Source organism: Phacochoerus africanus, chromosome 3 (assembly GCF_016906955.1).
Source record: "Phacochoerus africanus isolate WHEZ1 chromosome 3, ROS_Pafr_v1, whole genome shotgun sequence".
In the NCBI taxonomy this organism is placed as follows: Eukaryota; Metazoa; Chordata; class Mammalia; order Artiodactyla; family Suidae; genus Phacochoerus; species Phacochoerus africanus.
In genome coordinates, this window is record NC_062546.1 from 103244672 (window position 1) to 103258360 (window position 13689).

The 13689-nt window shown below is 41.9% G+C and overlaps 1 protein-coding gene across 1 annotated transcript; it reads left to right on the forward strand.

Annotated features, from left to right (window-relative positions):
• The first annotated feature begins 1057 nt into the window (after nt 1-1057).
• On the forward strand, nt 1058-2536 carry LOC125122170 (beta-defensin 103A). Its single transcript, XM_047770408.1, has 2 exons — nt 1058-1220; nt 2146-2536. Exons 1-2 carry the CDS (start codon nt 1163-1165, stop codon nt 2289-2291), a joined length of 204 nt encoding a protein of 67 aa, XP_047626364.1. The 5' UTR covers nt 1058-1162; the 3' UTR covers nt 2292-2536.
• Nucleotides 2537-13689: the final 11153 nt, after the last annotated feature.

The following is a 13689-nucleotide window of genomic DNA, read 5'->3' on the forward strand; positions in this document are numbered from 1 at the left end:
CTCACCTTTTCCATCCCCTCCCCTCCCCTCCCCCAAGCACATGGTACTTCTCTCCAGCTAGAGTAGGTGTTGGGAGTTTGCTCACAGAATCTGATCAGTGCACCAGGATCCTGAACACAGTCTTAGATCTAACATACCCCCAAATCCTGGTGGGCCTTTTGCAATTGCGTTCACATGGTGCAACAGCCAACTAACATCACGATGCTTCCAGCTCCCAAGAACATAATCTATCAAGTATAAAACACTGATTGGATTCCTTAACATGTAAGCTTAATTATTTTTTAAGAAGCACTGAATCTATACCCAGTGGCCATCCCTAGCCCCTGCACTTCCTTGAATGCTCATGAGCCCAGAGTAACCAGAGACCTTGAATGTATCTTCCCAGGGCCTTCATTTGTATCAGGAGTGTCACCAACAGTGTGGAGATGCCAGTCCATCAAATATATCATGCCAACATTGTCTTTCTCTGATGGAGGAAAATGAGATATCTTCCTGACTCATGAATTTGGTAGTTTTCAGATGATTAAGTACAAGCTGTTTTTCACCCCAATGCAGCACCCTGTCCAGGCCAAGAGACTTAAGGGCAGAGTCCCTGAAACATAGTCCAATTTTCCTACCTTCCCACACAACTTAAAAGATGACCCCATTTCACTGCAACTTTAGGCATATCCACGCAGGCTCTCGGGTTGGCCAGCCCCAGTTTACATCTAGCTTCTGAACACACCAGCCTTGGACGTGACTGATGTGGTTCCGGTGGCCCTCAGACTTCCTCAGGATTTAGGAAGAAGGCAAAACCTCCCAGCTACCCACCCTAGGACTTTTTTTCTACCAGCAGGTGGATGTTTCCCACCTGTGCCTACAGCCAGACCTGAGCAGATCCACAGAAACACCCAGAGCCTAGAGGCCTTGGGATGCCCAGTGCTCACATCAAGCTCTGCTTCCCCTTGAGGTTTGTAATTAAGCCCCTGGGTGAGTGGGCGTGGTCTGTTTCGTAAGAGCTGTTGGCATGAGGCACCGGGAATATGGCATATGGTCATCACTGTGATATTACAGGAATGGAAGCTGTTGAGTACATCTTCCTGTGGCTGTGGACCTGGAACCTTTATAAAGTGACCAAGCACGCCTTCCTATCCAGTCTCAGTGTGCTGCGAAGCCACCAGCCATGAGGATCCACTACCTTCTCTTTGCCTTGCTCTTCTTGTTCCTGATGCCTCTTCCAGGTAAGATGGGCTAGAAGTTAGGCTTGAAGAACTGAGAATATAAACTCAGAGTCAGCCCTCTCCACTCTTCAGGGAGTTTTAGACCAAAGAGCTACCTATGTTGTCCAGAAACCAGACATCACCAATTTCCTTTTTTCTGACAAGGATCATCAAGACCTTTAAAGCAGGTTTCCCAGTCTCTTCTGATTCACTCTTAAGAGACTAACTAGGTAAAAAACACCACCTCTTTGTGGGAAGACTGTTAGACCTGTTAAGGAGACATGAAGAAAGTGATGTCAAACTTTAATGCTGACGGGAAAAATGATATAAGCTGAGAACAGAAGCAGAAACTCTCATTTGGTTACCTTTTACTGGCTGGAGGGAGCATCTTTGGGGTGGCTTGAGAGGCCCAGGGGTCACCTCGGGAGGGAGCTGCCAATGGTCACAAAACTTCCTCAGCGTCATGGTCGTTTACGCCTGAGCTGAGCCCTCAGACACTTCGTTAATGTGTCCTTGGTCCTCCCTTCTACTTTACTCCTGATGGTATAGAAGAAGGGAAAAAAAAAATAAAAGAATGGAAGAAAGGCAACAGATTAGTTATTTGAGATTTATTTTATTTTATTTTATTTTTGCTTTTTAGGTCCGCACTTGTGGCACATGGAGGTTTCCAGGCTAGGGGTCTAGTTGAAGCTACAGCTGCCAGTCTATGTCAGAGCCATAGCAATGCCAGATCTGAGCTGCGTCTGTGACCTACATGACAGCTCACAGCAACGCCAGATCCTTAACCCACTGAGCGAGGCCAGGGATCGAATCCACAACCTCAAGGTTCCTAGTCAGTTATGTTTCTGCTGCGCCGTGACGGGAATTCCCTATTTGAGAAATTCTGAAAGACTTTGGACTTCAGCCTTCCTAAAATCTCCCTGTGTGTTCTGTTTCTTCATTTCAGGTAATGGAAGAATCATAAATACATTACAAAGGTATTATTGCAAAATAAGACGCGGCCGCTGTGCTGTGCTTGGCTGCCTTCCAAAAGAGGAACAGATAGGTAGCTGTTCTCTGAGTGGCCGAAAATGCTGCCGAAAGAGGAAATGAAAAATCCAGAAACACGATGAGAAAGCTTCAACTTGTGAAAATGTCTCCTTGAAGTCTACAGAAGCCAAATCAGATTAATTTTTTTTTGAAAAATTAAAAGCTTGGTTATTATTATTATTTTTCAAAATTCTGTTTATGGTGCTATTTGTTACCAAACAGACAACTTAGAAAGTGTTAATGACTCGCCTGTAATTCAAATAAAGCATAATCTCTAGAGGAATCCACAAGAGGTTCTAAACCGATGTTCCAACAGTTGTCAGGTTTTATTCCTCCTTTGTGAAATTTGCATCAGTGACACTGGTATTTCTTCCTGAAATACTTCCTTTGCTTTCTTATCACCCATTATCTTGAGCTTTCCAGTTCCTCTATCGGCTGCAGCATCTCCCCATCAATTCCATCTCTGGAACTTTGATGCATCCCCCAGGGGTCCTCCCAAGTCCTTCTGAAGAAAGGGAAATGGAACAAGCATCAGCTGTTCCTGGCTTCCCTCTCACCCTTGCCTCTGCTCTGGCTGACCTTTTGCCTCCTCCAGCTTTGCCTCCAAGCTCCAACCCACCATCTCTCAGGGGCCATCTCAAATTCGACCTCCTTCTTGGAAACACAGCTGATACCCCAAACAAATAAAATCTTTCCTTTGATTCATCACGGGGCCAGATTTGAGTGCGCCATCCATGAGTGTTGGTTGATTTTTGCATTGTACACATTGGCATATTTCCAGTCTCCATATTTGGTGGCGGTATTTTGAAGGACAAGGCACTTGTCTTAATCACTTCTGGCTTAAGTGCCTGGACACAAAAGCTGTGTTTATTGAAGTCCATGCCAATGATGTGGAGGACTGCAGTTGTTACAGTTTATTTAGTGGTCTCTCGAGGTTGATGTGGACCAATACTAGCAAGTGGAGTGGCAGACCCATCATCCCTAACTCTCCAACCTCCAATCAAGGCACAGGGCTCTCAGAAAGAGGGGATCAGACACCCAAAGGCAAGAGCCTGGACCCCACGACTCATCAGAAAAAAAAAATTTTTAATTGCTCTAGGAACTGCCCTCCTACAGTATCCAACTAAGGAACCAGATAAAAGGTGTGAAATAGCCATTTCAGATGTCAGGCATGGGCAGTGCAGGACCATGATTGAGGAGAGATGAAAACAAGTAAGATGAGACTTATGATGCCTCTACTGGAGACCAATTCCAGGCACATCCTTCTGAGTCGAAGAGGCTGGGGTCAAAGTTCAGACAGCACAAGACATCCCCATTTTCAGGACAGAAAACCAGAAGGGGACACTGGGATGGGGGTGGAACTCCTGGGAGGATATGGGAAATCTATGTACTGTTCATTCAATTCCCAAACTGCTCTAAAAAGTAAAGTCTATTTTGTAAAAAATAAGGTAAAAACTTTAAAAAGAAAAACAACAAAATGCTAAGAAAATTCCTCAACAGCAAACTTGTGCTATATTAGAAAAAAATTATTCAGGAGTTCCTGTTGTGGCTCAGTAGGTTAAGAACCTGACTAGTACCCATGAGGATGAAGGTTTGATCCCTGACCTCACTCAGTGAGTTAAGGATCTGGCATTGCTGCAAGCTACAGGACTGTGGTATAGGTTGCAGGCATAGCTCAGATTGGGCATTGCTGTGGCTGTGGTGTAGGCCAGCAGCTGCAGCTCTGATTTGACTCCTAGCCTGGGAACTTCCATGTTCCAATGGTGTGCCCCCGCCTCCAAAGAAAAACTATTCAGGCAGAAGGTGAATGATGCCAGGTGGAAATTTGACTTTCCATTGATGGAATCAAGTGTGATGTTAAGATTCTAGACACTCTATGTTAAGAGGAGAGATGGTCATTTCAGTAAAGTAAGACCCAGACACATGCTCTATGTAAAAAACCCACTTGAGCTATCAAATCTAAAGGCAAAGATAGGTTAAAAATGAAAGGATAGAAATAGATAGGCTACAGAAACGTTAAAGAAAACAGAGTAGGCTATATTGATTAATTGAATATAAGTCAAATAGCTTTTAGGGCAACAAATATGACCAGAGATAAAGAAAGGATATTTTTCCTAATGAGAAAAGTGTTTAATTCATCATGAACAGTATGAACCTAGCAACAGAATTTTAAAATTCTTAAAGAAAAACTTAAGAAAGCAAGAAGAAACAGACAAATTAACTATTACAATTGTATATTGTAGCACTTTTCTGCTTGTCATGAAAACAAAGAGCAGACAAAATATCAGATATAGAAGACCTGAACAACACTAGAAACTTTTTTAAAAAATATGACTCTTATGGAGGATCAACACAAGTGTTAGAGCTCTCGCTAGGTTCATAGAGAATAAAAAAGGAAATTACAAGATGCCTCAGGTATATGCCCACCCTCAGGTAAGTAGGAAAATGAGAACATTTCAGCATCTTACATGACATAAACAAGAAGTGCCACAGCTGCACAGGTGGCAGTAATTTACACCCTCATTCATCATCTCCTACAATGTCAAGCTCTTTTTTTTTTTTTTTTAAAGCTGCATCACCATACAATGGAATCTCTATCAAAAGTCCAATGATCATTTGTTGTTTCTTTAGAAATATGTCTATTTAGTTCCTTTGCCCACTTTTTAAATCAGGTTGTCATTTGGCTATTGAGCTGTATGAGTTCCTTATATATTTTGTATACCAACCTCTTGTAAGATATATGATTTGCAAGTACTTTCTCTCATTCTACAGGTAGGTTTTTAATTTTAGTGATTGTTTCCCTTGCTGTGCATAGCCAACAGGTATATGAGAAGATGCTCAATGTTGCTAATCATCAGGAAAAGGCAAGACAAAACCACAATAGGAGTTCCCTTGTGGCACAGTGGGTTAAGGATCCAGTGTTGTCACTGTAGTGGCTTGGGTTGCTATGGTTTGATCACTGGCTGGAGAACTTCTGCCTGCCACGAGTGCAGGAAAAAAAGTGAACAAACAAACAAAAACAACCCACAATATCACCTCACATCTGTAAGTTTGGCTGCTATCAAAAAAAATGATATTGGCAAGGATGTGGAGAAAAGGGAACACTTGTACACTGTTGAAGGGGAATGTAAATTGATAAAGCCATTATGGAAAATTGTATGGAGTTTCCCTAAAAAACTAAATATACAATATATGATATATTCATATATCACATGGTCATATTTTTTTTTAGGTACAAGCTGGCAGTTTAATGTCCACAAGTCATTTTATAACCTAAAGTATAGATTGTAGAAACAATACAATTTGATCAAATCAAGTATTATTCTTTTATAGAAAGTGTTGGTCATAATGAATTGAATATGGTCATTTGTATATCATAGGGTCATAGTGAATATATAATCCAGCAAAATCCCTCTTCTCAGTATATACCCAAAGGAAATAAAATCAGGATCTTCAGGAGTTCCTATCGTGGCACAGTGGTTAACGACTCTGACTAGGAACCATGAGGTTGCGGGTTCGGTCCCTGCCCTTGCTCAGTGGGTTAAGGATCTGGCGTTGCCGTGAGCTATGGTGTAGGTTGCAGACGTGGCTCAGATCCCTTGTTGCTGTGGCTCTGGTGTAGGCTGGCAGCTACAGCTCCGATTAGACTCCTAGCCTGGAAACCTCCATATGCTGCTCCCCTAGCTTGGGAGTGGCCCAAGAAATGGCAAAAAGACAAAAAAAAAATCAGGATCTTCAAAAGGTATTCGTGCCCTTATCTTCACTACAGTATTATTCACAACATCCAAAATACGGAAACAATGTAAATGCCCATTAATAGATGAATTGATAAGGAAAATGAGATATATAAACACATATATTCCTATATATATATATATATATATATATATTATAAAATGTATGTGTGTATGGTTTGTGACAACATGGATGAACCTGGAGGACATAAAATAAGTCTGACATAAAAGAAAAAAAAAGACATTCTCTCACTTATGTGAAGAATCTTAAAAACTTGAATACATGGAATCAGAGAGTGGAATGGTGGTTACCAGGGGCTGGGAGTTGGGGTAAACAGGGAGATATTGGTCAAAGGGAACAAAGTTGCAGTTAAGAAAGATGAATAAGTATAGAGACCTGATGTATAGCATGATGACTACAGCTAATAATACTGTGTTGAACACTGATATTTTGCTAAGAGAGTAGATTTCAGGTGCTCTCATTACACACACACACACACACACACACACAGACAGACACATACACACACAAACAAAATGTTCATATGTGAGAAGATATATTAATTAGCTCAGCTGCAGTAATCTCACTGTGCCTATGTATATTCAATTATCATCATGCCTTACCATGCTCTTTGATTGGAAGAGTTAATATTATCAAAATGACTATACTACCTAAGGCAATCTATAAATTCAATGCAATCCCTGTCAAATTGCCAAGGACATTTTTCACAGAACTTGAACAAAATATTTTAAAGTTGGTTTGGAAGCACAAAAGACCCAGAATAGCCAAAGACATTTGGCTGAAAAAGAAAAATGGAGTTGGAGGAATCAGGCTCCCAGACTTCAGACTATACTACAAAGCAACAATCATCAAAACCACATGGTACTAGCACAAAGACAGAAATATAGATCAGTGGAACAGGACAGAAAGCCCAGAATTCAACCCACACACCTACAGCCAACTCATCTATGACAAAGGAGGCAAAAATATACAATGGAGAAAGGACAGCTTGTTCAATAAGTGGTGCTGGGAAAAACTGGACAGCCACATGGAAAAGAATGAAATTAGAACACTCCCTAACACCATACACAAACATAAACTCCAAATGGATTCAAGACCTAGATAGAAGACCAGACACTATCAAACTCTCAGAGGAAACCATAGGCCAAACACTCTCAGACATAAACGACAGCAACATCTTCTCAGATCCACCTCTTAAGAGTATTGACAATAAAAACAAAAATAAACACATGGGACCTAATCAAACTTCAAGGTTTCTGCACAGCAAAGACAACCCTAAACAACATGAAAAGACAACCCACAGAAAGAGAGAAAAATCTTTGCAAGTGAATCGACTGACAAGGGATTAATCTCCAAAGTTTATAAACACCTTCTGCAGCTCCATGCCAAAAACACAAACAACCCCATCCAAAAATGGGCAGAAGATCTAAACAGACAGTTCTCCAAAGAAGACACACAGATGGCCAAAAAACACATGAAAAGATGTTCAACATCACTCACTGTTAGAGAAATGCAAATCAAAACCACAATGAGGTACCACCTTACACCAGCCAGAATGGCCATCATCCAAAAGTCTACAAACAAGAAGTGCTGGAGAGGGTGTGGAGAAAAAGGAACCCTTGTACACTGTTGGTGGGATTGGAAGTTGGTGCAACCACTGTGGAAAGCAGGATGGAGATGCCTGAGAAAACTCAAAATAGAACTCCCATTTGATCCAGAAATCCCACTCCTGGGCATCTATCCAGAGAAAACCACGACTCCCAAAGACACATGTACTCTGATGTTCATTGCAGCACTATTTGCAATAGCCAAGACATGGAAACAACCTAAATGTCCATCGACAGAGGAGTGGTTCAAGAAGATGTGGAACATATACACAATGGAATATTACTCAGCGATTAAAAGGAATGAAATACCGGCATTTTTAGCAACATGGATGGACCTCGAAATTATCATGCTAAGTGAAGTCAGCCATACAATGAGACACCAGCATCAAATGCTTTCACTGACATGTGGAATCTGAGAAAAGGACAGACTGAACTTCTTTGCAGAACAGATGCTGGCTCACAGACATTGAAAAACTTATGGTTTCCGGAGGAGACAGTTTGGGGGGGTGGAGGGATGTGCTTGGGTTATGGGATGGAAATCCTGTGAAATTGGATTGTCATGATCATTATACAACTACAGATGTGATAAATTCATTGAATAAAAAAAGTTTAATTCAAAAAAAAAGAATGGATAAGCAATGAGTTCCTGTTGTATAGCACAGGGAACTATATCCAATCACCTGTGATGGAATATGATGAAAGATAATGTGAGAAAGAAAGTGTGTATACATGTATAACTGAGTTACTTTGCTGTACAGCAGAAGCTGACAGAACAATATAAATCAACTATAATAATTTTTTTAAAGTTGAGAAAATTTAGATTTCATCGAATACCTGTATGCAATAGTCAACTAAATGATATCATCTTATGTACTATAAACATAGTTCATCAAAAACTTAGAACCTTATATTTATAATATTTGATATCTGGATAATGATTGTTAAATAAATTTCCATTAAATGATAAAAAATTATCATCATGCCTTAAATATCTATAATTTTTATTTAAAAATATTAAAAGAATAAATTAAGCACTATGAAGCAGTGTTAGTAAATGCACATTTCCAAGCTTACTGAAAAGTATCTTCTGAAGCTTTAAGGAGTGCTTTTATGATCAATTTAATGTACATTTTTAGGTTCAACTTTATCAAGTGAATGTTAATAAGGAATTTAGTTGGCTCCAATAAAGTTATTATTTCTTTTCATATGAAAAACATGAATTAAACTTAAAATAATTGTCTCAAAAATCTAGTGTTGTTTTTCTCAGACATAGAAAAATAAATTCTATTTTCTGTGTGGAATCTTGAAAGATAGCCAAAGCAATCTTGAGCCAGAAGAACAAGGCTGGAGGTATCACACTTCCTCCTTTCATATTATATTACAAAGCTACAGTAATGAGAACAATAAGGTATTGGCATAAAAACAGACACATAGATAATGGAACAGTATTGAAAGCCCAGAAGTAAACCTTATATGGCTTTATGAAAAGAAATAAAATGCATATATTGTCAAATGACCCTTGACAAGAAAACACAAATGGGAAAAGGATAGTCTCTTCAATAAAGGGTGTTGAGAAAACAGAATGGCCACCTACAAAAGAATGAAATTGGATCCTTTTCTTACATCAGACACAAAAATCAACCCAAAATGGGTTAAAGACTTAAACATAAGGCCTGAAACCACAAAACCCAAAAAAGAAAACATAGGAGAAAAGCTCTTGGACATGGGTCTTGACAAGGATTATTTTGGGTTTGATTCCAAAAGCATGAGCAACAGAAGCAAAGATAAACAGTGGGACACATCCAAATGAAAAGCCTCTGTGCAGCAAAGGAAAATATGAACATATTGCAAGGACCATTCTCTTTTACCCTTCCAGTGATCTCCAAGGCTGGAGATGATGACAGGAGCACCACAGAAGGCTGGCACTTGACAGAGCATTATTCTAGCTTTGGGGTTGAAGGAGAATGTCTTGTCAAGGTTCTCAGAACCCTGTGGTAACTCTATGGGGTAGTTAGGGACATGGGCTTTGAAGAGAAGTTGATTTTGCTCCAGGTTGCATCTCTTTCACTTGATAGTTGGTGGCCTTGGACATGTCTTTTAATTGGCTTTGTAGCCAATTTTCACTGGCTTTTAATTGGCTTAGTAGCCTGTGGCCTTGGACGTGTCTTTCTAGGCCTCAAGACAATCTTATATAAAATTGGGTAATACCCACCTGGATGATTTGTTTATGAGAATTAAATGAAAAAACTTGAATACATATGGCCCTAATGAGGGCTGGCTACTAAGAAAGGCTCAGTAGGACAAGTTCAAAGAAAAACCTATTAAGAATGTCAGTGGTGCAGTGGGGTATCAAACCCAGCATGGGTCGCTTTCTGAGGACAGGTCTCTGCCTGCCTGTCACAAGCCATAAAGCCAGCCCTGGCCACAAGCAATGGGAGCCACAGAACATTGCTTTTGTTAATTAACATAAAGGGCTCTGTGCTGAGGAGACTTGTGTTTGTAAAATTGAATGACCTTGCTGTTCAAAAGCATACCTGTATGATTGGAACACCCCTTCTTGCTTGGCAGACAAAGTCACTTTGCCAGAAAGACCCTGCATCATTTGCCTACTCAGTTACAAGTGAAAGATTTGGGGACACAGCTTTTATTGTCCATTTAAAGCATGGGACTATGTGTCTACCTGCCAGCCCAGGCATGAGAATAACCATTTCCCACACAGCTTGTTTTGCTTTGAGCCTGTGAACACTAATAGTTCATTTAGGTTTTACCCATCAACCCTTCCCCAAATCCTATAATAACCACATCTCTGGTTTCTGGTGAGGAGCCTCATAGTTTCACTGGGTGTGATCTCCTTGCTAAAGAAAAATGGCCCCACCTTTGATGGACACAGGTGCCTGAAGGCTTTATCTCCAGGATAAACATAGCTGCAAAGGAGTCAACCTGAGACCTTGCCAAGGCAAAAGAAGCAGCTGCTATTGGAAGAATTCCTGACAAGGGCTGTGACTTGCTGGTGACTACAATGGAGCCTTGGACAGGGACTCCTTTAGAACTCCCTACATAATCCTGCCAAGCCCTCTTTTTCACATCCCATCAGAAACTTCCTGCTGTGGAAAACCATGCTTCATCTTTCCCACAAAACAGCGCCACCAGCTTCCTTAAAAAAAAATCTCTGTTGCGCTGCAAGCCATGAATCTTTCAAACGTGGCATTTTCAATGAAGAGAGGCCATAGACCATCATTAAATTTTACTTCTTTCTGCAGTGTTGTATCATAGCCCTTATCAAAATTGACCCCATGTTATAGATTTTGTCTCCAAAGTCTATAAATCGATAATATATTATTTTTAGATAATTATATGTAAGTAGATGTCCAGTTCTCTCAAACAGCATTTAGAGCTAAAGAGGGAGGAATCATGGTTAATGAAACTTATTTTCCCGTAGAAAAACCCCACCCTGGGTGCCGGACATGGGCGTTGTCCACTGCCAGTGGCCCTGCCAGCCTTGCTGAAGCTCTGGGACAAAGTGGGGTCCTTGAATGAGCCTTAAGCTCCATGGGTCCCTTGACTGGGTCACCAAGAGCATAGAGGACTTGGAGTTCCATCCAGAGCTTCAATACAATATCCAAGTGGCAAGTTCAATGCTGAATTTGGCATTTCTGGAAAGGGACAGGGCACTAGCTCTCAAACATCCAAGTAACTTAGTGAGGGGTCTGGATAACTCGGTCAAAGTGATACTATACACTGCCCTTGCTTTGTGACACTGAAACAGGAGGGAAAACCTTTAAAAAATGACATGGCCCTTGAGGATGTGATAAAAATTGGTTAAAATCCATTAGGCCCAAGGTGGTGAAAGGTGCTACTTCCAGGGGAACTAGAGCCTCATTATGATAAATCAGCATCTAAGTGACATGCCCACAGGGGCCATGACACACCAAGGCTGACTGTAAAAGGCCAAAAAGTGGGCAGTGGCCCAATTTCTGGAAATCTCCATCCCTTACCTGATATAGTTAAAATAATCCTCCCATTCATTAGCCTATGAAATTGCCCAGCTCATAAAAACTCACAATCCCATGTTTCTGGGCCACTGTCTTGCCTTTTCAGATGGATGGCATTCTATCCATGTAATGTGTATCTTCCAGCCCACCCCCCCCCCGCCCTCTTTCTCTCTCTCCTGAGATGGCCCACACTCTGTCTCTCTCAATAAATCTACTTCTTAACTATCACTTTGCTGTTTGCTGAATTCCCTCTGCTCTGAGACATAACGACACTGAACTTCAGTTAAGTCCTGAAACCAGGTGTGACTCTAATTAAAAGACAATGGGTCCAAGGCCCAATCTGGGATTTGTCTGTGTTAGAGTCCCAGCCCGTGGGCTCAAGTGCCAACCTGAGTTGGGCGGGGTCAATACAAGACTGAGGACATGCGTCCAGTCTCATCACCCTCCCATTCTTTGTCGGATGAAAGGACATGGAGCACCTGTCTGCCTCAGCATCTGCCCATTGAGACAATGTAACCTGAGGAGACTTTCACCTGAGTGTTCTATCCTGTGACAACTTAGATGGGGGGGTCGGGCCCACCCTTTCTCTCTCCCCTCAGTGCTCTAAAGCCCCCCGGACCGGGGAGAAAGTGACTGTCTCTAGAGATGCTGGGTTTCTGCAAGCCCTGTTTCACACTCAGGGATGAATTTCTCAGGATGGATTGGTCCGGAGTGTGGCCTGAGACAATCCCAAACTCTCAGGGAAAATCAACATTGGGAAGATTCCAGTTCCAGGGGCAGGCAAAGGAGCACAAAAAAGGCTGTCCCCGTGGAGACAGGTCCTGCCCCTCACCCCACCCCTGCCCCATCAGCTGAGCTGAGTGACAGGAAGAAGTTTCTGGCACCAAGGGCAGGAGGAGAGATTTTCTGGGGTTTTCCACGCTCTGATTAGCACAGGGGTGACTAAGCATGCTTTGTGTTTGAAAGACCGTTTCCATGACACACAGGGAGGGAAGAGGCTCAGTCAGTGGCTCTGTAATTCCCAAAGCTGCAGCCAGTACTGAGTTCTCCCAGGGACATGGAAACTTTATAAAGTCCTCTCCAGTCTCCACTGTGGTAAATCTTGCCAGCCACCAGCATGAGACTCCACAGCCTCCTCCTTGTATTCCTCCTCATGGTCCTGTTACCTGTGCCAGGTAAGTCCATCCCTGGAAGCAGGAGGTCAAACAGGTGAAAAGGGTAGGACAGCCTCTCTCTCCTATCTCTCCCTTTGTCTGTCCCCCTTCTCTTGTCTGCATGCAATCAAATGAAATAAACTGTGTGAATTGCTTCTGAGAACCCAGCAGTGCACCCTAAGCCTGGAAAGAGTCTAAGAACTTTACTGCACAATCCATAGCCCTTCCTCAGCCCCTCAGATGGGGCCGACAGCATGTCTCCTCACTGTTTCTCATGTGGAGGCTGAGGTAGAACAGAGGAAGCCTCTGTTAGGCCACTCTTCTTCTTAATAAAGACGAGAAATTTGATTTTGTCCAAGGACAGAAGTGCAGAACATTGTGTTACAAGTCCTTCAGCTCCACAGCTGGGAGGCAGCTGTTCCAAAGCAGTCTTCAAAATTGGACGCCTTGGAGCTCCTGTTGTGGCTTAGTGGGTTATGAAGTATCCATGTAACTGACTAGTATCCGACTTGTATCCATGAGGCTGTGGCCTCGTTCAGTGGGTTAAGGATCTGGTGTTGTGAGCTGTGGTATAGGTCGCAGACGAGGCTTGGATCCTGCGTTGCTGTGGCTGTGGTGTAGGCTGGAAGCTGCAGCTCTAGATTTGACCCCTAGCCTGGGAACTTTTTAGGTGAAATCCTAAAAAGAAAAAAATATTGGATGCCTTGTTTTCATTTTATCCTTGGTCTTTATGGAAATAGGATAAAAGGAGGAAGGAAGGAGAGAGGGAGGGAGAGAGGGAATGGGAGGCTGAGACCTGAGATAACTGATTAGATGTTAGACTTTGTATTAAAAAGCCCTTTCTTCATCAATGTTTTAATGGCTATAATCCAATACTTAGAACAGAAGCAGGGAGGGATGGGGAGGAAAATGATTCAGGAAGACAGGAGTGTAAGGAACGTAAGAAGGAAAT

Bases quoted from the DNA above. Each gene is read 5' to 3' on its own strand.
- LOC125122170 (XM_047770408.1), top strand. From the start codon at position 1,163: ATGAGGATCCACTACCTTCTCTTTGCCTTGCTCTTCTTGTTCCTGATG. The intron at 1,221-2,145 runs GTAAGATGGGCT...TCTTCATTTCAG, and splicing joins GTTCCTGATGCCTCTTCCAG to GTAATGGAAGAATCATAAAT.